The following is a 21,235-nucleotide window of genomic DNA, read 5'->3' on the forward strand; positions in this document are numbered from 1 at the left end:
AATGGCTGCTCCAGGTTTGTTAGGGGGTCAAAAACAAACAAAAAGCTGGCTAGACTTTAAGGACTTCAGTCCACACCAGATAAAAGGTTACGGCTGTTGTGCAATCCAAAATGTACAAGGCTAGTTCACCTTTGTGGACATATAACCTGAAAAGAATGTTAGAAGGAAAATTGACTGGTTAAAGTGGAAGTCCACCACCACTTTAGGCGGGAACCTGGAATGTACACAGAATCACCCTGTTATGAAAAAAACTTGGTGTAAGTTAGATAAGTCATTACCGATTTTGCATGCCAAAGTGACTGCCACCAAAAATTATCTTCTAGATCTGGTACTTCAGCTCACAGGAGTCTAATGGCTCAAAAGGAATTTTAAATCACCTGGGTGAGTACCTGTTAAGGGCCCAAAACAGCAGGAGGCTTCACCTGAAGGAAGCCACACAAACCCGCCAAAGGTTGTACAGAGATGGGTTTACCTTCCTCGCAGTGGTTATAAAGCAGAGCTTCCCATGATTCTGCAACCACGGGAAGGGTCACAAAATCCAGGCCTTCTTGTGAAATTCCCCAATCCTAGTGGAATCACCACAGGAGAACAGGGACATAGCATGGGTGAGCAGTGTGTTGCTGCTGCTCCTTTTTCTCCTTCTGTCACTCGGCTGGAGCAGCGTGTCAGTCTGCTGGCCCTCCCCCATCCCAATCTCAGCTTGTTCAGAGAGGTGAAACACTTTAAGCCATGTCCTCCTCCTCTACTACCGGGCCTCCAATGTCATGCTTTATATCACACAGCAATGCAGTGACCTGCGCAGTTCAAGCCATGACACTGGGCCCAGGCAGAAGAGGAGGATGCAACTCAAGACAATGCACTGCTGCTGAGCTCCTCCTCCTCTGCCTACAATCTGAGAACAAGGACGTTTTCTTTTGCTCCTCTAAGAACATGAAAATGTCATGTTTGGTCAGACCAAGGTCCATTGCGTCCAATAGTAGCAAGTCCAGGTCGCAAGTACCCAGCAAGTCCCCAATACTTGATCTATTTTGTTTAGTCCTTTTTTGACACCCTCTTTTTTTTTTTTTTGGCCTTTTTCTCTCATTTTTGTGTGGTCTCTGGTGTTTTCTAACCACATTAAAAAAAAAAAAAAAAAAGCTGGCAGGCTAACAAACCAGGAATAGTGAAGTCCAGAACACAATGTGAAATATGTGGTGGCAGCACCCATCTGAGGCTCAGTAGGTGAGTGCGAAAAAATTGTCTAATCACCCTCTTTCCATACTACATTCAGTAATGATTAAATGCACAGCTTTCAAAATCTCCATCACAATTGATCCTCTGGTACAGTATTATCTTCTTTCAAAAATGCAGAATCATCTCTGGGAACCCTAGAATGATCCCTGGGCATGTGACTAGCACAGAAGGCCTACCACTATGTACCATAAGTGGGATAGAGAAAGGTTGAATGTTAAAAGTGCTGTGGGACAGTGGGTATATGTGGTCTTGCAGTCAATCCTAGGACCTTACTGTTGAGAGTTTACTTCACCACCTTAGTGGTATCCTCCACTGTTGGAAGGCAGAGGGCCTACTTGCATACCATCACTTTTTTTTGTGTTCTGTTCTGTGCTGTAGCATCACCACTTCAGTATTATGAGCAGTACTTCACTATCACTTTCCTGGTGGCAGAAATGTCAGAAAATGACTTTTATAAAGTAAAACAAAAAACAAAAAAACCCAACACATTTAGACTGTAAATGCATGCAAAATTATGCAAAGTTGCCACAAATGCCACAAAGTTTTGATAAATTTCCCACAAAATTCGCTCTTTCCGTAGAATCTTTAAAAATCTGCTACAGGAAACCAGGGCCTCTAGTTATAAGCACAGACTGCACTGAGGAGAGCCCTAACAAAGCTAGTCTGCAGACCAGACTCTGAAAGATGCAGATGGTATTTGAGCAATTTTTGTGTGGGACAGGAGAAAAGTCGAAGGCATTTCCCCTCACATCAAAAGGCAAATCACCTCCATTTAAAATCACATGGTATATGGTTCTACATATTCTTACTAAAGTAACTGTCAACTGTTTCAAAATGTTGAAAGGCAATTATATTGTTTTAATACTAGCTAAAGATGAGGAAACATTATCTAGACTTTTATGTCAGAGGGTTAACATTTTGAATTCTTTTATCATGTCAGTACAGATTTTCATTTATTTTGTATTGCTTGTAACTGATACGCTGATATGAAGGACTAGACAATAAAAGTGCATTAACATACTTGTCTACATTAAATCTCATCTCTCCTATCATGGATCAAGGTGCCTATAATCCTCCATTTAAAAAAAAAAAAAAAAATCAGCAAGTCCTGCTGCATCACTCTTCTTTAGTTGGAAATTAGTCTGAAACCATAATTACGGTTTCCAACTTGTACAAATTCAACCAGCTTTCTATGAATTTTTCTTGCATATGCTTGGCTATGGAACAAGAATGCTAACAAAATAAAGATCTCAATAGCACCCACCAGTTTTCTAACAAGAGGATTCACAAAATTCTTTTTTTTTTTTTTAAACTCTTTATTTAGAACGTTTACATGGCACACAAGAAGAAAAAATAAAGGAGTAACTTCAATACAGTGTTACATAGAAGAAACGTCTTCATAATAAAGAAAAGACATAGAAGAGAAAACAAAAAGGACCGGACAGCCGAATACATCATTGTGTAGAGAGAAATAATCCTAATTAGCTTTCAAATATTCCTGGTACGAGCCCCAAACAGACGCATATTTAATGTGTTCATTCTTTAAGTCAAAGTGTAGTAGTTCAATATCAGCAATATCTGACTTGCTTTCTCCAATGAACAATAGCAGGACAAGTCTTCCAAAAAGTAGCAATGGTGAATCGTGCCACCAGAAGCAGCTAATGACCTGTTCCAATGACCCAGGAGACCCAACTCTGGAGTCACATGTACAGGAATGCCCAATATGTTTGCTATCTCTTGAGTGACTTGTGCCCAAAATTTACAGACGAAGGGGCAGAACCACCACATATGGATATAAGATCCAATCCGGCTGCACCCTCGCCAACATTGCACCCCAGCCTCCGGAACACACAGAACAAAAAATTGGAGTGTGGTAAGTTCTAGTCAATTTAATCATTAACTCCTTCCACTTGGCACAAATGGAAATGTGGTGGGCAGAATGTCAAATGTGCTTCCAGGCCTTATTGTTCAGTGAAAGGTTTAAATCTGTGTTCCAAACATCAATCACGGACTGTGGCATGTACGAACCATGTCCAAATATATAAGGGAGAAATGCTTCCTATAAGCATCAAAATCACTCAAAAAAGACTCCAGGCTATCTAATGGGTACAATGGTTGGGAGAGGTCAAACTTATCCCACAAAGCATCCCTTAGTTGAAGATAGTAAGCATGTGAGTGTGGGGAAAGATCATAATCTTCACAGAGTGACTGAAAAGAAAGGAATCCTGTGTCATCCCATAACTGAGTTACAGACAAGACCACTATCCCTCCATTCTTTGAAAATGGGAGAGAAGGTATGACCAAAAATTTGGATTCTCATATATAGGTGCAATAAGAAATATCCGCCTCCGATTATCCCAAGAATTTAAGCACCTGTCACCAGATTTGCAAACTGTGTGCAATTAGCGGGCTAGCTCTACAAACCCTCCTACTGTTAGGTGAGTCACGAGAGATAAAGGGAAGCACCCCAACATTAACGGCCTCAGCTTGCACCTTCTCCAACTGGAGCCAAGTCTCTTCTCTACATCCCATCCAAGCCTTCAGAAAAATGAGTCTGGCAGGCCAGTAATAAATCCTAAGATTAGGAAGAGTAAGGCTGCCCTACGACTTGTGCAACCAAAGTCACCGAATACCCATGCGGGCCTGCTTCCCACCCCAATAAATTTAGTTATGCATTTAATTCAACTCACCAAACATTGAGTCTGGGATAGAACAGGAAACATATTGAAACAAATATAAAAGTTGCGGGAGCAAACTCATTTTAAGTAAGGTAATTCTACCAGTCCAGGAAATAGATAAGAGATCCCAGGCTTACAATTTTTACTTAATATGGAAAATAACTGGGGCAAAATTCTTTCCAGAAAGATCCTTAAAATTTCGTGGAATAAAAATTCCTAAATATTGAAATCCAGGCAGAACTACCTTGAACTCTAAGCGAATCCAGAATTAACAATTTTGAGTCCACCAAAAACAGTTCAAAATTTATCTTATACCCGACTAGGGAACCATATTGCCCCAAAAGTGTGAGAAGGGCCTGTCCGGATGATATGGGAGAAGTCATATATATTAAAACAGCATCCGCATAGAGAGAGATTTTGAGTTCTTCCCCCAAACGTTAACCCAGAGATATCAGGATGCTGCCTAATGGCAACTGCTAGGGCTCAATAGCCAGATCGAAAAGCAAGGGAGATAAGAGGGCAACCCTGCTGCATAGCTCTAGTTATTTCAAAAAGGGGGAAAAGCAACCCGTTTATATTCAAGCGTGCTCTTGGTCTCTCATACATAGCCCATATCCAAGCAATAATACAGGCCGGCATGCCGGTCTCCTCTAAAATTGCAAATAAAAAGTACCAAGAGGCACAGTCAAAAGCCTTTCCCGCATCAAGTGAGATTATAGCCCCAGCCATAAGCCTCGATCTAGACAAAAGGAGGAAATTAAACAACCTCCTAGTATTAGATGTGGAGTGCCTTCCTTTCACAAAGCAAGTTTGATCAGGATGCACCAGATGCAGGAGTAAAGTCTTGAGGCGTAACTGCAACACTTTTGCAAAAATCTTATCAGATTTAAATAAAGAGAATGGCTGTTAGGAGCTGCACTCCAAGGCACCTTCTTATGGAGGAGCATAATATTCGTATCAGCCTTAGATACCAAGAGGCGGCCATTATCCTCGGCTGAGTTAAAAAAAACGGGATAAGAAAAGGAGAAACTTGTGCCAGGAACTTCCTGAAAAAGTCAACTGAAAACCCGTCAAGGCCTGGACATTTCCCACCTAGAAGAGCCTTCACGGCGGCCTGGATCTCAAGTAAAGATTGTTTCATGTTAAGAGCATATACATTTACAAAAGTTAGAGAGATTGAATGTAATAATCCCTATATCATCCGAATCCACAAAAGAGTGGCGAATCACCAAGGGTAGATCTTTATGTATAAGGATACATACACCCCTACTTTTAGAATTATAGGATGAATAATAAATTTAACCAACCCAGACAGCCTTTAGTTTTTTCATGTTCCAGGTCAGTAAGGTGAGTTTCCTGCAAAAAAAAAAAAAAAAAAAAAAGCATCTGGGCCTTACACCGCTTGGCTGTCTGAAGGATACGTTTTCTCTTGATCGGGGAAGATATCCCCTGAACATTTAAAGATAAACGAGTGGTCATGTCCCCTCAAGAATGACATATACTAAAAATGAATACAATGAAGTGTACATTATTATAAGGAATTTGCCAAATAAGTAATCCCCAGATGAAGAATATAAGGTATACCAAAGATAATTAAATGAAATAAATGAAAATACATCAATCCAGTCAGTAAACCGTACGGAAAGGCCATCAACATGAAAGTAGCATATGCCATTAATTCCCCTTGTCCCCGTCCCCCCAAACAACCACTCAAAGCCCTCCCCACCTTCCCCAAACTAATCATACTACCCACCCCCCATCCCTATGAATCCCCAACACTCCCCTAAAACCACACACCCTTTGTCCCAAATACCCCCGGACCCACCCATATCCTAACACCTAACCATCGAAAACCCAAACACCCTCCAAACGTACCCCAAATTTTAGAAGCAAGGAGCTGAAAACCTCCCAGTGGGAACTAAAATGAGACTGGAGAGGGAGCCCCCCCATCCCCACCCTTAAAAACCTAGCTATACTTGCAACACCCTTCTGGAACCCCACCCAGGAGATATAGAAAGCACAAAATAGAAAATATATTAACACAGCAAATGACCCAGAATCCACCCAAATATTCCTAGGATATAAGAACAATGCATATTGAAACCAAATGGCAGTACTCCATACTGGTAATGAGTCTGCCCTACCACAAAGCGAAGATACTTCCTGTGGCTTGGGAAGATCGCAATGTGAGCGTAGGCATCCTTGAGATTGAGGGAGCAGAGCCAGTCTCCTCTTCTGAGGAGCGGGAGCAGGGTTCCCAGGGAGACCATGTTGAACTTTTCCTTCTGAAGGAATTTGTTCAAGGCTCTGAGACTGAGAATGGAGGGCAATCCTCCAGGTCTCTTTGGTATCAGGAAATACCTCGAGTAGATCCTTCAATTGGGCTAGCACATCCATGACCTTGTCCCCGAAGAGATTCTCTCCTGTACAGGGCAGATCAGCTAGCTTCTCCTGGACCTCTGGATGAAGGTCCGAAGCCCAGAGCCAGGCCATCCTTCGGGCGCCAATGCCCACTGCAGCCAACCTAGCTGCTGTTTTAAAAACATCGTAGGTGGATCTCACCTCGTGTTTTCCCGCCTCCAGACCCTGTTGTACTACAGCAGAGAACACCTCTTGCTGCTGCTGCGGCAGGCGCTATGCTAGTTCCTGGACCTGTTTCACAGGTTCTGATTGTACTGGTCATATACAATTGGTAGGAAGCAATGCGGGCAATAAGCATAGCATCCTGAAAAACCTTCCTACAGAGGGTATCCAGGTCCCTGTGATCTCGGCCCAGAGGCATGGGTGTGGGAGCATTTGGATTTTTTGAGAGTGGATTCACCACCACCAATTGGTGAGGGAGTTGGTGTGTCTCAAATCCCAACGCCTGTTGAACCAAATAGATGGCGTCCTCTTTCCTATTGACAGGAGGAACTGACACTGGATGTTCCCAAATCCTCAGGAGAAGTTCCTTGAAGATCTCATGGACTGATACAGCCACCACCTCCTTTGGCGCACTTACAAACTGGAGAACTTGCAGCATCTTGTGTCAAGCGTCCTCCTCTGTGAGGAGTTGGAAGGGAATGGCTTCAGTCATGGTCCAGATGAATCCCACAAAGGAGAGGTCCTCTGGCGGAGACCTGAGTCTCTCATCCGGTGGCAAAGGCTCAGAGGAGGTCACTGAAGTCCTCAGAAGACGAGTCCGAAGTATCATCTTCCTAGGGGTCATGGGGCCCTCCTCCTCACTGAGGGCCCTAGGGGTCTGCTCAAGTGGGCCCTGTCAAAGCCACTCGACTTGGGCACAGACGGCACCAAGGGCAGTAAAGGCACAGATGGAAGGGAGGTACCTGACGCCCCAGGCTCAGGTTCGAGGACCAAAGGACCCAAGGGTGCCGGTGGCTGCAGTATATCTACCTCTTCGGAGGTCCCAATAATGGGAATCACTTCAGAAGAGGTCATCAGTGGCCACTGGGGAACAGAGGGTTCCCCGGGCACCAGTTCTGTCAGAAGGACACAGAGGATGACATCCAGATGCTCTAGCAGATGCGCCACCAGAGATGGTGCAGGCTCCAGCAGTGATACGGGGCTAGTGCCGGGGGTGGGGGGCAGTTTAATTCCCTGTAGGGTTCGGAGCACTGCACTCTGTGCCCTGCGGCCCAACTCCTCCTGGAAGTCAGGACTGATGGAGGGGAACAAGGTGTCACCAGAGCCTCCTTGGAGCCTTGAGGAGGCTTGGTGCCCAGCACCAATATCTGTTGGGGACACCTGGGACTCCAGGGTTTATCAGAGGATGGGGCCTCCATACCACAGGGTCGCTTCAGTGGCGGCACAGCAGACACAGATGCTGCACTGGATCCAAAGCTGTGTGCGGACGGCGACTGGTGACTGTGCTTTCGGGATTTCCCTTGATGCTCGGCCCGGTCATTCCCTGGCACAGAAGATGCTGAAGAAACCGAAGCCTTTGACAGTGTTTGCGACTGAGATGTTAAATAAAATAAGACCAGTAAATAGCTATTTGGTTGATTTCTAATGCTAATAGCATCTTACATACCACTTTAGCTTTATTTTTATTCTTAACACAAGAGGCCAATAATTTTAAGCAAAAAAACCCAAAAAAGAAACTAAGGGGGTTATTTTCTAACCCTATCGCACGCGAAAAGGGATTTTTCGCATGCAATACCTAGATCGGGGCGGAGTCGGGGCGGCATCAGCACCGGAAGAGGAGGAGTCGGGGCGGTGTCAGGGTGGACACCGCAGAAACTTCGCTGACGGCAAAAAGGTTAGGCCCCTTATCGCCGCCAGTAGCGCGCCCAATAGCACCACCTTTTACTATGGCGCTATTGGGTGCGAAAGCCGGCAGCGATCGAACCCCGGTGGTGCGATCGCTGCCGGCTTTCGCAGGCCCGTCCCCCGCTTCCGCGGGATTCAATGAGCTCTGCAGCATAAGAAAATCCATCCCTAAGTTACATAAGATTCGGTACTGCTTTATTAAACTCAGGGCTGTTATCACATAGCTCACTAACAAATAAAAGCAATCTTGGGCTACAGTTATTGACTGTGCACATCTGTTCTGTATCTAGTCAAGGCCCTAATTTAGTTTTGCAGTAAAGGCAGATGTTTACAGCAATAGAGTCAGGTGATTCAGTTTAGTTTCTTCATTAAAAATATGATAATTTTGGTAAGAAACAGAGCGATAGAAACAAACTATCAAATGGCTAAGGAATCCCAGAACTCCATGAGATACTTTTTCTGATCACCCAGAATCTTCTAGTACCCTTACATTCTGCTCTATTGTACCTGAATACAGATAAAATGCTTTTTTGGGAGAACACTACTTGATCTTCTCTATAGCTTAGTCCATTAGTAAAATAAAAGATAATGTGCAATATTATCAGGGACCACAGGCTAACAGCACAATTCATATTTCTGTCCAAGGGGGAAAATACTGGCAACTCCGCAAGGCCTATGATCTGGAGACATGTCCGTTTTCACAACTGTTCTGCCCCTGAGCTTCAGATCCATGTAGTTTGACAAATGTAGACGTTCTGCCCTAATACCACATACAACCCACAATGCTCAATGAAAAAGTAATCTACTGTGTACAAAGATTAAGGATCAGTAGCTAGGTAAGAGGAGAACAGATTATCTTCAGTTCATCCAAAAACCTGGCAGTGATAGCATGGTAAGGGGTACGTAGAATCCATGAAGTCTGTCTTAAAAGAATACAGTGCGTCCAGGCGGTATGCAGATGTTATGCACTTGGCCTAAGGAAAGAATGAAAGAAGACTGCCTGCCATAAGGACAACTTCAGATTGCATACAAGCCAAAAAGAAAAGTTCAGCTTCTGACACACTTGAAGGGCACCTATGTGATCATCATGTCTGGATAACTGTTCGCACAAGAAAATTATCACAAGCTGCAAACAATTCATTTTCTTTCCTTTTCGCTTGGGCCTGGCAGCTTCCTTCTGTTTCTTTGGGCTTCCAGCTCAACTGGAAACAGGATAGGATCCAGTACCATAAACCTTCACTCAGTTACCTTGGGATTCCAACACCCCACCCCCTTCCAGCTCACCTTATCTCAATCACTGAAGTGAATCCTTGGCCAGAGGACATACACTAGAGCTCCTTCTGCAATCAAGGGCTTTAAATGCTTAAAAAGGGCATACAGATGTATGAACGGCAGGTGCTTAATACTCAGAATAAGATGCACAAGCTGGACACTCTTGCAATCTAAAAACCATATTATATTACCCTAAGACTGTGGGAAATTATTGTACTACATGGAGCAATCAACTTGAAGATGCAAGAGAAAAGCGAGTTCAAATACTACTCTAAAATAGTATGGATCTCTCTCTGACAAGGCAGCACCCAACTTAAGAAATCGAGACAAAATATTGTCACAGTTAGCTTTCAGAATGTCTTGTCCAAAGATGACATTGCTAGGTCTATAAAATGTCTGCTGCCTTGAATTAATTTAAGGAAAGAACATGGATCTTTGGACATTTATTTACCCAAAGCTCAAACTATATATCACAGTAAGCCAATGTGCTTTTTTTTTTTTTTTTTAAAGTTTTGAGCCAATCCATTAAAAATCTGGCACTAAACAGCTTCATTTTTAAAATAAGTGCATCGAGAGAGAGTACTTACATAACTGTGTTGTCATCAACTAAGATATCGCAGCCATGAGCAGGGCATGAAATTGTCTATAAAAATATAAAAAATAAAACATGGTTCCCACGTGACCTGAACTGGGATGTTTTTCTCACAGGCCCACATTAACAGACATGAACTTCCTTATACCTGGCTGCTAAGAAACAGACTTTCCCTTGAACATATGCTATCATTTATGGACTGTCTTTCCTTACTGTTTGCACTTGTTAGATTATCCTTATCGAGACTATTTTTGGAAAAAGGCAGAATACCAAATATTTGGAAATAAAAGTGTTAAGTACTAAATTTAATTTTATAATGAGGAGAAAAGAATAAATAAGGCCAGAAGTCCTGTTTACAGCTCTTTCCTCTTGGATATGATGCCATCAAAACTGAACAGATGCGCCACATTTGTTGAGTGTTAAGCCAGAATACCAGTATAAGGCTCAACAGCATGAGGAAAATTAAGTCTGCAAGATTCATGTTCACTGCCTTCGTCTAGAACTCCAGCAGTAGCAGTGATACAAAATGTGGTACCACTAATCTAGATTTACCCATGAGGTTCTAAGAGTGATCTCACAGGTACTAAACAGATCAAGAATTAATGCCTGCTCCAGTTTTCTGCGTTTAATGGAATTTTCCAATGCTCATTTTGGTCAAGATAAAGCAGTATAGTCATGCAAGCTCTTTACCTGTCCCATGCCTTCCTCTATAATTTTGGTAGTTAGATATCCACTCCAGCACTGCATACAGAACTTGTGTCCACACTCTAAGCCTGTAAAATACTAACACAAAAATGAAACAAAACGTGAGGCCTGTATAAAAGCAAATGTTTCCTTTCCTTCACTACTGCAATTCACTTTATGTTGTCATCTCTAAAATAGTCTATAGACTAAAATGGTTCTTGAAAAGCAATATGGTGTGAACATTTTAAATCAGTTTTACTCCAAGTGCTAAAAAAGTAATAATTAAGTCACTCTGTAACAAGGCATCATGTAACTGCTCAAATGAGAGCAGAGAAGCACCTTATTTCTCTGGCTGACTTGCTTTGTTCGCTTCATTAGCTTACATAACTCAGGTTGAGACAAAAATATTTTGACAACAGCTGTCTTTTACAACAGTTTCTCCAGTTGTAATGCATTCTTGCATAAATGGGTGTAAAGCATTATCTAACAGGAAAGCAAATTAAGAGAAATGTCATTGCTGTTATGATCATGATCTCTTTCCCCAAAGTCATAATTTTCCAGACTTAGACCTGGACCATTACCTGCAACTCACCTATCCCAATCATTGGCATGATGCCTTGCCCAGAAGGCACACACTGAGGCCAATGCAATAAGGTGCACTCAGCAGTGCAGTTTTGCCCTCAGTTATGCACAAATGTTACTCCCAATGCAGCAAGAAGTTTTGCACACAAAAAAATGTGCATGAACCATTGTATGTCCTTAGCACTCTCTTATGGAAATCCCATGCAACTGAAGGCATTACCCCCAATGCAGAGAGGTGCGCTGGTCTAATTCAGGTCTTCCTAGCATTAGAAATTTCACAGCTGGTCAGAGGTAAAGTTTCCAGCGCCAGTGTCAGAAGCTAAAATTCTGAAACAGAGACCTGTAATAAGGATTTATGCGCAGAAAACATGCTTTCAAAACAAAATAGCATTTTTTTCTGCACATATGTGCACAAAAAATGTCTTCTGCGTCTTTTATGTGCAAAAGTGAGCTGTGTGCGCGCGAGCACAAATCGGGTCTGAAAGACTCCACTACTCCCCCAAGTTTAAAATGTGCATGCAGCCTCTGCTGCATGCACATTTTAAATTATGTTTGTTGTGTATATGTTACAGTCTGTGCTATATTTTTTTTTTTTTAACTCACAATGCATTAACAAAATATTAGCTTACTGCATCAGGAGTTTAAAAAAAAAAGTTTTAACCTGTGTGAACTATGCATTGAATTTCAGCACTTAGTTTTAACCCACATATTATTGCATCAGCCCCCGTGACTTCTAATAGGCATTTTAAGACAGCTACAGCAACTGATCAGAACCAGGAACTCTTGAAGGCTAATTGCTATATTTATAACACCTAATAAATGTAGAAGATTATTTCATTTCAACTATCATCAATTTCTTTGGCTTTTCTTGAACTTATTTTATGGATTTAGCTGTTATAGTATTTATTTTTAGTGTACTTGACTGCACAGTACTTTGAAGTGCAAATAAAATGAACATGTTTTAATAATTGGCCATCAGTTAATTAGAAACTGCTTAACTATTTGATTATGTTAGAGCTTCTTAAAAAAAAAAAACAAAAAAACCCCAAGAGGGGGCCAGACTTACTATTGATAGTAAATCCAATAAGGAAGTATACTGATCAATGCCAAAGCAAACAAATCAGCCATAACATACGGTTTCTATTAAACATGATCACCCCTGTTAAACAGCATCACCAGAGAATGCCAGCAGAAGAGGGGGATTAAAATAGCACATAAAGCTTCATATGCAAATTCTTTATAGTCAAGTTTTTGGACACTTCTCAAAGGTAGGAAGTCTAAGCTCTTCAGCACATCAGGTGTCTTGAAATTTATTTTAAATTATTCTGCAACTATTTTTGTACACCAACTACTACAACCCACTGTATGACAATTAAAGATAACATTATGAACTATACAGATAACACGCACCATCTCTGCCATGACCCAACAGTAAACAAAGTCTGCTGCATTATACAGTGTGTGCTCTCCATGTTTATTTCTCATTTGTCAAAGCTTAACGAATATTCATGGTTTTTTTTTCAGGGGGGGGGGGGGGGGGAATGGGAACGACTATTTACCTGTGTGTTTGGCTATTTGTTTGCTAGTGCATAACCATGAAATGCTCAGTGAAATTTTATTTCTGTAAACTAGAAAACTATGTTACAAATTTAACATGTCAAAAAGACAGAAACCAAAACCAAATATATTTTAAAATGATGTCAAAATACTATATTTTAATGGTATGCAGATTGCTATTTTAATGATGTACATCTAGAAGTTCAATGTAAATTATTTTAAAAGACATGGGGGGGAGCTATATCTTTTTTGTTTTCACCTAATTTGTTGACAATTATTAGAAAAAACAGCAGCAATAGGAATAACAAATTCAGTGCTATACAGAACTGCACATTGAAAAACCAGATTCCTAAGCAGCATTAAAAAAAAAAAAAAAAAAAAAAAGGACATCATCTGTTAATTTCCTTTCCATTAGTCTTGCTACACCAGTCCAGTCAATACAGGTGGGTTATGTCCCTCTATGGACGCAGAAAGCATTGTTTTTTCCTAGCGCAACATCACCACCAATACTTAGAGGTGATGTAGCTTTGTGGAAATACAGTATCCAACTGACAAAGCCTGAAACAGATTGATATAAACTAGTCTTTGAAAATCCCAGAAATAAGAAAAATTACATAAGAAGAAAATCCTCAAGTCTCTACCCCTACCCCAGAACTACATAGGAAAATAAACACTTAACAAGAATTGGAGGGAGACAGCTAACAAATAAGACTGAGAAATCGACAGAGAACAGTCTGTATAGTGAATACAAAGGCCACCCTACTTTCCGGGTGGGTCCTTGACTGGTGTAGCAGGACTAATGGAAAGGAAATTAACAGATAGAAATTTTCTTATTTCCACTTTGTCCTGCTACACCAGACTAGTTGATACAGGTGAGAAGTACCAAAGCTTCACTAAACAGGGAGGGAAGAAGTAAAGGCCACTTTGAGAATTCCAGCTCCGAAGGCTGTGTCCTCCTTAGCCAAAATATCTATTCTATAGTGCTTCACAAAACGTATGTAGAAATGGCCAAGTTGCTGCTCTATAAATGTTGTGGCGCCTACAGACTGCTTCTGCCCAAAAGAAAGTGTGTCCTTGCAGAATGCACATACATGGACCAATTCATGTTTCCTACTAGCAAGCACATTAGCCAACACAATGGCTTCCTTGAGCCAGCGAGCCAAAATAGCTTTGGAAGCCGCCTCCTTGAACAGTCTGACTCATGGAAGTCAGTCACCTTCAGATACATCAAGAGAACCCTGCGGATATCCAAGCATTGTAATGATCTCTATGTTCACCCCACACTCCTTGTGTGAAAAGGCTGGAAGGGAAACAGACTGAATGACATGGAAGATGGAGACCATCTTTGCCAGAAAGGAAGGCACTGGGCAGAAAATAACTGCCTCCAAGGAAATCATCAGGAAGGAGTCCTTGCAGGACAACGCCTGAATTTCTGAAATACAGAAAGCAGAGTAGCCAGCTACAAGAAAAACCACTTTCATGGAGAGATCCGTTGCACACCTCAATGGCTTGAAAGGAGGTGACACTAAGGCTCTCAGCACCAGATTAAGATCCCATTGGGGAACCAAAGGAATGAAAGGAGGATGCCACCTCTCAACACCCTGAAGGTATCAAGATATATCCAAGTTGAGCTGCCACCGAAATGCCAGCTTGTCAACCTTCGTAGCAAGCCAAGGCCACTATCTGTACCTTCAGAGAATTCAAAGCCAAACCCTTTTCTAAGCACCTCTGTAGAAAGGCTAGAAAACAGAGAATAGTGAAATGCCATGGAGATTCCGAGTGCTCCTTACAGATGGCTTCAAATATGCACCAAACCCAGATATAGGCCAAAAAGGTGGATATCTTTCAAGTCTTTAAGAGTCAAAATCACCGAAGAATAGCCCTTCCTCATGAGATGTTTCCTCTCAAGGGTCATGCCGTAAGATAAAATGGAGCTGAATCTTCCATTTTAATCAGGCCACGCACCAAGAAACATGGTGCAGATGGAAGATACAGAGGTTATTCAACATGTAGCCGCATTGGATACAGATACCAAGGTCTGAGGTCAATCTGAGCTACTAGAATATGATTGCTTTCCAACTCCACTCTGCGGAGAACTCTGCCAATGAAACGGCAGGAGGGAAAGATGTAAAGAAGTCACCCTGAAGGCCTAGGTTACACCAAGGCATTAATGCCAGAAGTGCCAGACTCTCTTTGCTGGCTGAAAAACCTATGAACCTTGGTATTCCCATGAGTTGCTATCAGATTCATTTGACGGAGCCTCCACCAAGCAGTTTTGAGGTGGAAAACCTCCTGGCTGAACTCCCACTTCACAGGATCCAGAAGATTTCTGCTGAGGTAGTCCACCTACATATTCTCCTGACCTGCAATGTGAGCTACCAACAGGTGAAGATTCTCCTCTGCCCAAGGAAAGAGCAGGTCTATCTCCTCCCAAGACCCCAACTCCTGGTGCCTCCCTGTCTGTTCACATGTGCTACTGCCATCGCATTGTTGGAAAGTACTGACCACCTTGCTCACAGAATGGGTAGAAAATGGCACTAAGCTGTCTTTTGACCAAGGTAGCTCTCCCTGGGAGCAGCATCCCTGAACCACCTGATCCAATGAGCTCCCCAAACAGTCAGGCTCACATCTATCATGACTAGGATCCAATGAGTCATTAGGCTGACCCCTGTAAGAAGTTGCGAGGCACATGCACCACTGAATGCAGTAGAAGTCTGATATCTTAATCTTGTGATTGAGGAGACCAGAGATAGGAGGAGAACTGAATGGGTCTCATATGAACCCTGGCCCTTGGCACCACATCTAGAGCTGCTGCTGCTATGGAACAGAGAAGCTGGAAATAATCCCAAGCTTTCATAGATTATCAGGAATAAAATCCTGAAATTATGAAACCTGCCTATTTTCTATCAAAACATTATACTAAATACCTGTTGGCCATCTTGCCAGTTTCCACACAAATCAGAAAATGGGGAGTGCTATTTAAAAAAAAAAAAAAAAAAAAAAAAAAAAAGTCTTATATTCCATTTATATTTATTTATTTAAGTTCTTTTAATATACAGATGCTCAAGACAAGGTCTTATCGTACCGGTTTACAATAAATATCAGAACTGTACTAGGCGAATCTCAATAAAACACACATACAGTTAACATTAACAGCAGACAACAGATACAAAAACTCAGCATTAAAATCAAGCAATGTACACCTAACTGGGGAAGGCCTCAGAATGGGAAGCTTTTATTTTTTTTTCTAAAGGGCCTGTAGTGTTAGATAAGTGTCAGTTCTAAAGGAAGTAAATGCCTCAACGTGGGGCTGACTTCGGATTTCCTAAAGACAGGCATCCTTAATAGATGGAACATCTCCATCCTGATATGTGGAGCAAACAGATATTGTGATATTCTAAAGGTTTGAATAATGATATAGAAATGAACTAAAGAAAGTTAAGAGACATACCCACTGCTTCTAGGTGAAAAGCAGTTCAGGCTAAAAAAAAATGCAGAATTCCTTAGGATACCAAGTTGATTTCACATTGCTTGAATAGACAATCACCTGACAGAATTGCCAGATGAGGTGACTTGAAAATGGTGCAGATCCCGATTATAAGATCCCTTGTAGGGCTAGAAGTCCAAAGGTGTGGTTGAATGCCTTAGTCTCAGACCTTTGTAAAATGTTAACACCTGTGCTAAGAATTCAGTAGCATATATATAGTAAAAATAAAAAGTGTGTGTGTGTATGAGAGTAGCCTCAAAATGCAATAATTTCAGTACTGCAATTTCAGCCCAACACATTCTTCCTCAAAAAAAAAAAGCAAACCCCTAAATCATACAAGAATATGTCACTATCTATACATATACCATAAAATGAAAGCACTGACCAAAGAGCACATATTGTATGAAGGATAATACTCTGGTAAAACAAGTTTGCTTACCTGTAAACAGGAATCTCCGTAGACAGCACAATGAATTAGCCATAATGCATGGATGACGTCACCCAACAGTGCTGACATGGACCCAGTTCTCAAACTTCAGTAAAGACTTTATTAAGCATGCACAGGAGTTCTCATGCACACACTGCCTCGTGGGTCCTGCAGTCTCTATCAGAGCTTTATTATGGTATTTAATGCTCCAGAAAGGTAGGCAGGTGGGTATTAAATATGGCTAATTCATTCTGTTGTCTATGGAAATCTCAGAGTTGGAGGAGGCGGGGAGGCCAATTTCATAGTCATCATACATAATCAGGTATTCTAGGTTTCAAATATTAAGTCCTCAATGACTGAAAAAAATGTTTGTTTTTTTATATATACCAATACCCTGAAGAATCTAAGACTTCACAAAACCCCCCCCCCCCCCCAAAAAAAAAACGCTTCTAGTCTTTTCCTAACATACCTGCCAATACAAATGGGATTGGGAACAGAACATGATACAATTAGAGCATTTTTGTGCAGGAAAGTAAAAAAAAAAAAAAACAAACACAAAAAAAACAACCTTCAATACCCTCAACAGGCTGCATAAATGAAGTCGTGCAATCTAATTTTAATTTAGCAACCAATACATATGTAGCAGATTAAACTACAGTACTGTTAGATGACATTCTGTATTTGGTAGATTTACCTATGTAACTATTCTCTGATGGCCCTTGATACGGAGCTGAAAAACTGTGGTTTAACACTAATTTCTAACTATAGCAAATCAGTGATTTCCTGATGTGCATTTTATAAATCAGATACGAGTATTTCAGCCCAAGAATATGAAACTTGTACTGGTGTTAAATACCATGAATATTGCAGCCTGACTGGTCTCTCGCCATTATAGGTTTTAAAAATCACCCCTCCTTTTCTTATCCATATGTTAAGTTTAAGTTGTATACTAAAGTACTACCTGCCATGTGCTGCTAGATACTCACTGAAGTGGGGTAGTTAAGATAGCAGATGTGGCAGGGCATATCCTGCGTTGATGACCTGGTATTCATCTGGCGTGTTCGAGATTTTTTACTAGGATTTATTACATGACACTCTGCAAACAATTTCTCCAGGTTTCCATCAAAATACCTGCAAGATAAACATAAAAGATGCTCAAAGCATAGACATTTAAAACATACATAAGGAGATGAGTAGGGACTATATATTGTTTTTGTTAAACAGTAGAAATTCAATAGCTCCAAACCAAATGAAATATTTGATCATGTGATTGAAAAAGGATTTTGCTTGCAAAATTAGTGAAGGTAAATGTTACTTGCCATTGTTATATTTACTATTTTTGAATTTAGTACCTGCCAAATTCAATTGGCTCTTACTCCACTTGACACTGAAGGGAACCTTCAACTACAATCCTTGAGGGCTGCAAAACATCTGTTTTTCAGGATATCCACAATAAATATGCAGACATATTTGCATACAGTTGGTCTAACAACCAGGCTAATTCATATAATTCGTCAGCCTGAAAATAAGAATTTTTCTGGCACAATTCCTGTTCTCTGAACTCCTACAGCAGCCAGGAGTTGCAGTTAACTACTACTCAGGGAGTACAGAAATCTGGTTTGGTAAAAACACTGCTTAAAATGGACATAGGTCATATAAATCACTCCTCTACCCTGGTCTATGAAAACAGAGGCTGTTCTAGTGGAGTGTGCTCTAAAGAAAACTAAGTTGTATGTGTTTTCTCAGTTGATACAGATATAAGAAACAATCCCATCTGGCATAAAATGTCTGAGACACTAGTAATCCTTTCTTACCATCACAGGGAAAAAAAACCCCCACTTTTTTTTTCTTGCAATATTTAGTCTCATTCAAATATTCCAATGTCCTCAAGATACAAATGTGCAACTTTACCTTTTTAGTATGTTTTTTTAAATCAGATTTGCTAATTAATAGGAAACAAAATTAACCTTTGCAACTAAACTGGCAACTGTTCTTAACACAATCTTATCTGGAATGAAAAGGAGACAGAGCATAAAAGCTAGGCCTACCCAGTGGACAAGTAGCAGCGCTGTGCACTGCCATGTGGAAGGTCCTTGATTTGATCCCCAAGTCATTGCTTAAGGGTGATGGTGACCAAATTCAGAATCCATGATTGCATAATTCCAAAGGGAGCCCTGGTACACAGCCCCTGGCCCAGGACTGTTCCTTTAATGACCAGACTAGGAATGCTGGGGAGAGAGGAGGGATATAAAATCCACATGTAATTACCAATGAAAGCTCGTACTGCCAAATCCCAGCCCTGTTCTAAATGAGCTGGATTTGAGCTGGCTGAGCAAACTGTAATTTAGAAAATAAAAAAAAACCTACCTTAATGGTTATAAAATAAAAACATTAATTCCAGAAGTCCAAATGGTGGTCCGATTGAAGCATTCAACACATTATTCAAATTTTAAGTTGGCCCATCTTGTTGGCTCTTAAAATATTTTACATGCTTGGATCGGACAGCAGAGGAATGCCCCCAAACTCTAACAGAAATAGCAAAACATGACCCCTCCCATGTGCTCACAGTGAGGTCAAAGACTGGTCTACAAGACAAAATCCTGAGCAAATAGTCTCCACAAAGCATAGTGAGCTTTGACAGTAGAAGCCTTTCTGACTCTTAAGAATCATGAGATCACTAAGAATAGGCCTTAAATTTTAGGTCTTATCTTTCAATTTCTAGCCATTCCCAGATATTATGACCTTGGATGCAAAACCCCCTCAGTTTGTGTCTGGAATATCTGGTAATCCGAACAGCTCTGCGATCTTCACATCTATCAGTTCTGGAAAACAAGGCTTCTGGTCAAAGGACGACCATAAAAATTACTAATGCTTTGCAAGATCTCATCTTTGCTAGTACTTGAAGAATCAAGACCCATGAAGGAAAAAAAAAAAATATACAGAAGTGATTTTTTTTTTTTACTAGTTTTGTCCAAGAGCATCTATAGCCTTGCCCTCTCATCCCTGAAGAATCTCAGAAGCATCCTACTGAAGAGCAATGAATCCAACTGACAGTAATACACACGTGAACAAATCAGGCAAAAGATCTGACTCGAGTTCCTATTACTGGAGGAAAAAAAACAAAAAACTCTTGTGCTGCTCAACCTGTTTACATATTTAAAGCATCCTGCAACGTGAATAGATGAAAGGTTTTCTTCACACATATAGTAAAATAGTAAATGATGGCAGTTAAAGACCAAATGGTCCATCTAGTCTGCCAAGCAAGTTGCTTACGGTAACTGTCACTCTGTGTAGGTTACGCCCATGCTTTCTGTTAAGGGTAGTAACTGCCGTGGCCTTTGTTCACGAATGAACTGTTACCAAATTGTCTTACCTTCTTCTCACAGTACAGTGATAACTGGGTCTTGGAAGGTTTACAAAGGCAGGAAGACTGCTCTCATTTCCAAACCATTCATATATAGAGTCCTGTCCTCTAGGCACCAGAGACCTTGAGTAGACTGATAGAAGGCAGGTTCTTAACCCTTAAAAGTCACATCTGATGAACTACATCTACTAAAGTAAAGGGTCTTGCCCATATCCAGATACTGAATTCCTTTTTCTCCTGATTCTAGATCAGCTAGAATTTGAGAAGCAGACTGCCAACTCACCCAAAACATGCCAAGTTCCCATATGAAACACTGCCAGAAGTACTCTCTCTATGATCACTACCATGAATCCCAAGCCTGCCTACAGACAGTTACAATCTGCCAGTCCACCACTTCAAACATAATTAGAATATTTTATCCTCCAGAAGCTGGAATAATCCTGACCTAATACAGAAATTGGTCCCTAAGTGGGAGATCCTGCTCCAAATAGTCATCCAGTCATGGAAATCCCTAACCAGTAGCACAGCAGGAGCTGCAGCCCTCTTCAATTTGAGACCAGTAGAAGACCGGTTTATGATTGCTAGGGAGTGTTACAGAGTAAGACATGTTTGCAGTCCATACAGAGAAGTGTCTTCATGATAAAGCAGTGGTTCCCATATAGTGGTCACAAGAAATGAGACCACTTTGTGCATGATTTCACATCCCCCTCACTCTTTACCTCCATTCTGACCTGCAGCCAGCAGTGACCATCAGCACAGGGTCTGAGAACCAGCATGCACTTACAGGACCAACCCCTTCCTGCTCTTGTGAAAGCTTCCTGTTAGACCAGAAAACTGTGTAAAGGGCCTGGGAGTATACACAGATATCGAGCCCTGGATTGATTGTTGCTATTTTCCTGCTTTGAGGGGGTGGAAAGTGAGCTGAAGTGGATGTCTGCCATTTTGGTCATTGGCTGTGGTCATGTGAATTTGAAAGTATTAAAATAGGGTCACATACTGGCTATGAGTTTGGGAAAAACTGTGGTCAAGACTTGTCTGTATGACAAATGATAATTATAATACTTTTAAAGCATATATGCAGTGAGCTCTA

The 21,235-nt window shown here is 41.2% G+C and overlaps 1 protein-coding gene across 3 annotated transcripts in view; it reads right to left on the reverse strand.

Moving 5' to 3' along the window:
• The window catches only part of ARIH1 (ariadne RBR E3 ubiquitin protein ligase 1), a 199,873-nt gene that overhangs the window by 116,020 nt on the left and 62,618 nt on the right, over positions 1-21,235 (reverse strand). For all 3 annotated transcript variants that reach the window (XM_029575813.1, XM_029575811.1, XM_029575812.1), the window contains exons 3-5: positions 17,768-17,912; positions 10,735-10,827; positions 10,040-10,095 (exon numbers count right to left, since the gene is read on the reverse strand). In XM_029575813.1, coding sequence (XP_029431673.1) covers positions 10,040-10,095; positions 10,735-10,827; positions 17,768-17,912 — 294 coding nt within the window. The remainder of the gene's footprint in view (positions 1-10,039; positions 10,096-10,734; positions 10,828-17,767; positions 17,913-21,235) is intronic.

The sequence above is a fragment of the Rhinatrema bivittatum genome, chromosome 13, assembly GCF_901001135.1.
Source record: "Rhinatrema bivittatum chromosome 13, aRhiBiv1.1, whole genome shotgun sequence".
In the NCBI taxonomy this organism is placed as follows: domain Eukaryota; kingdom Metazoa; phylum Chordata; class Amphibia; order Gymnophiona; family Rhinatrematidae; genus Rhinatrema; species Rhinatrema bivittatum.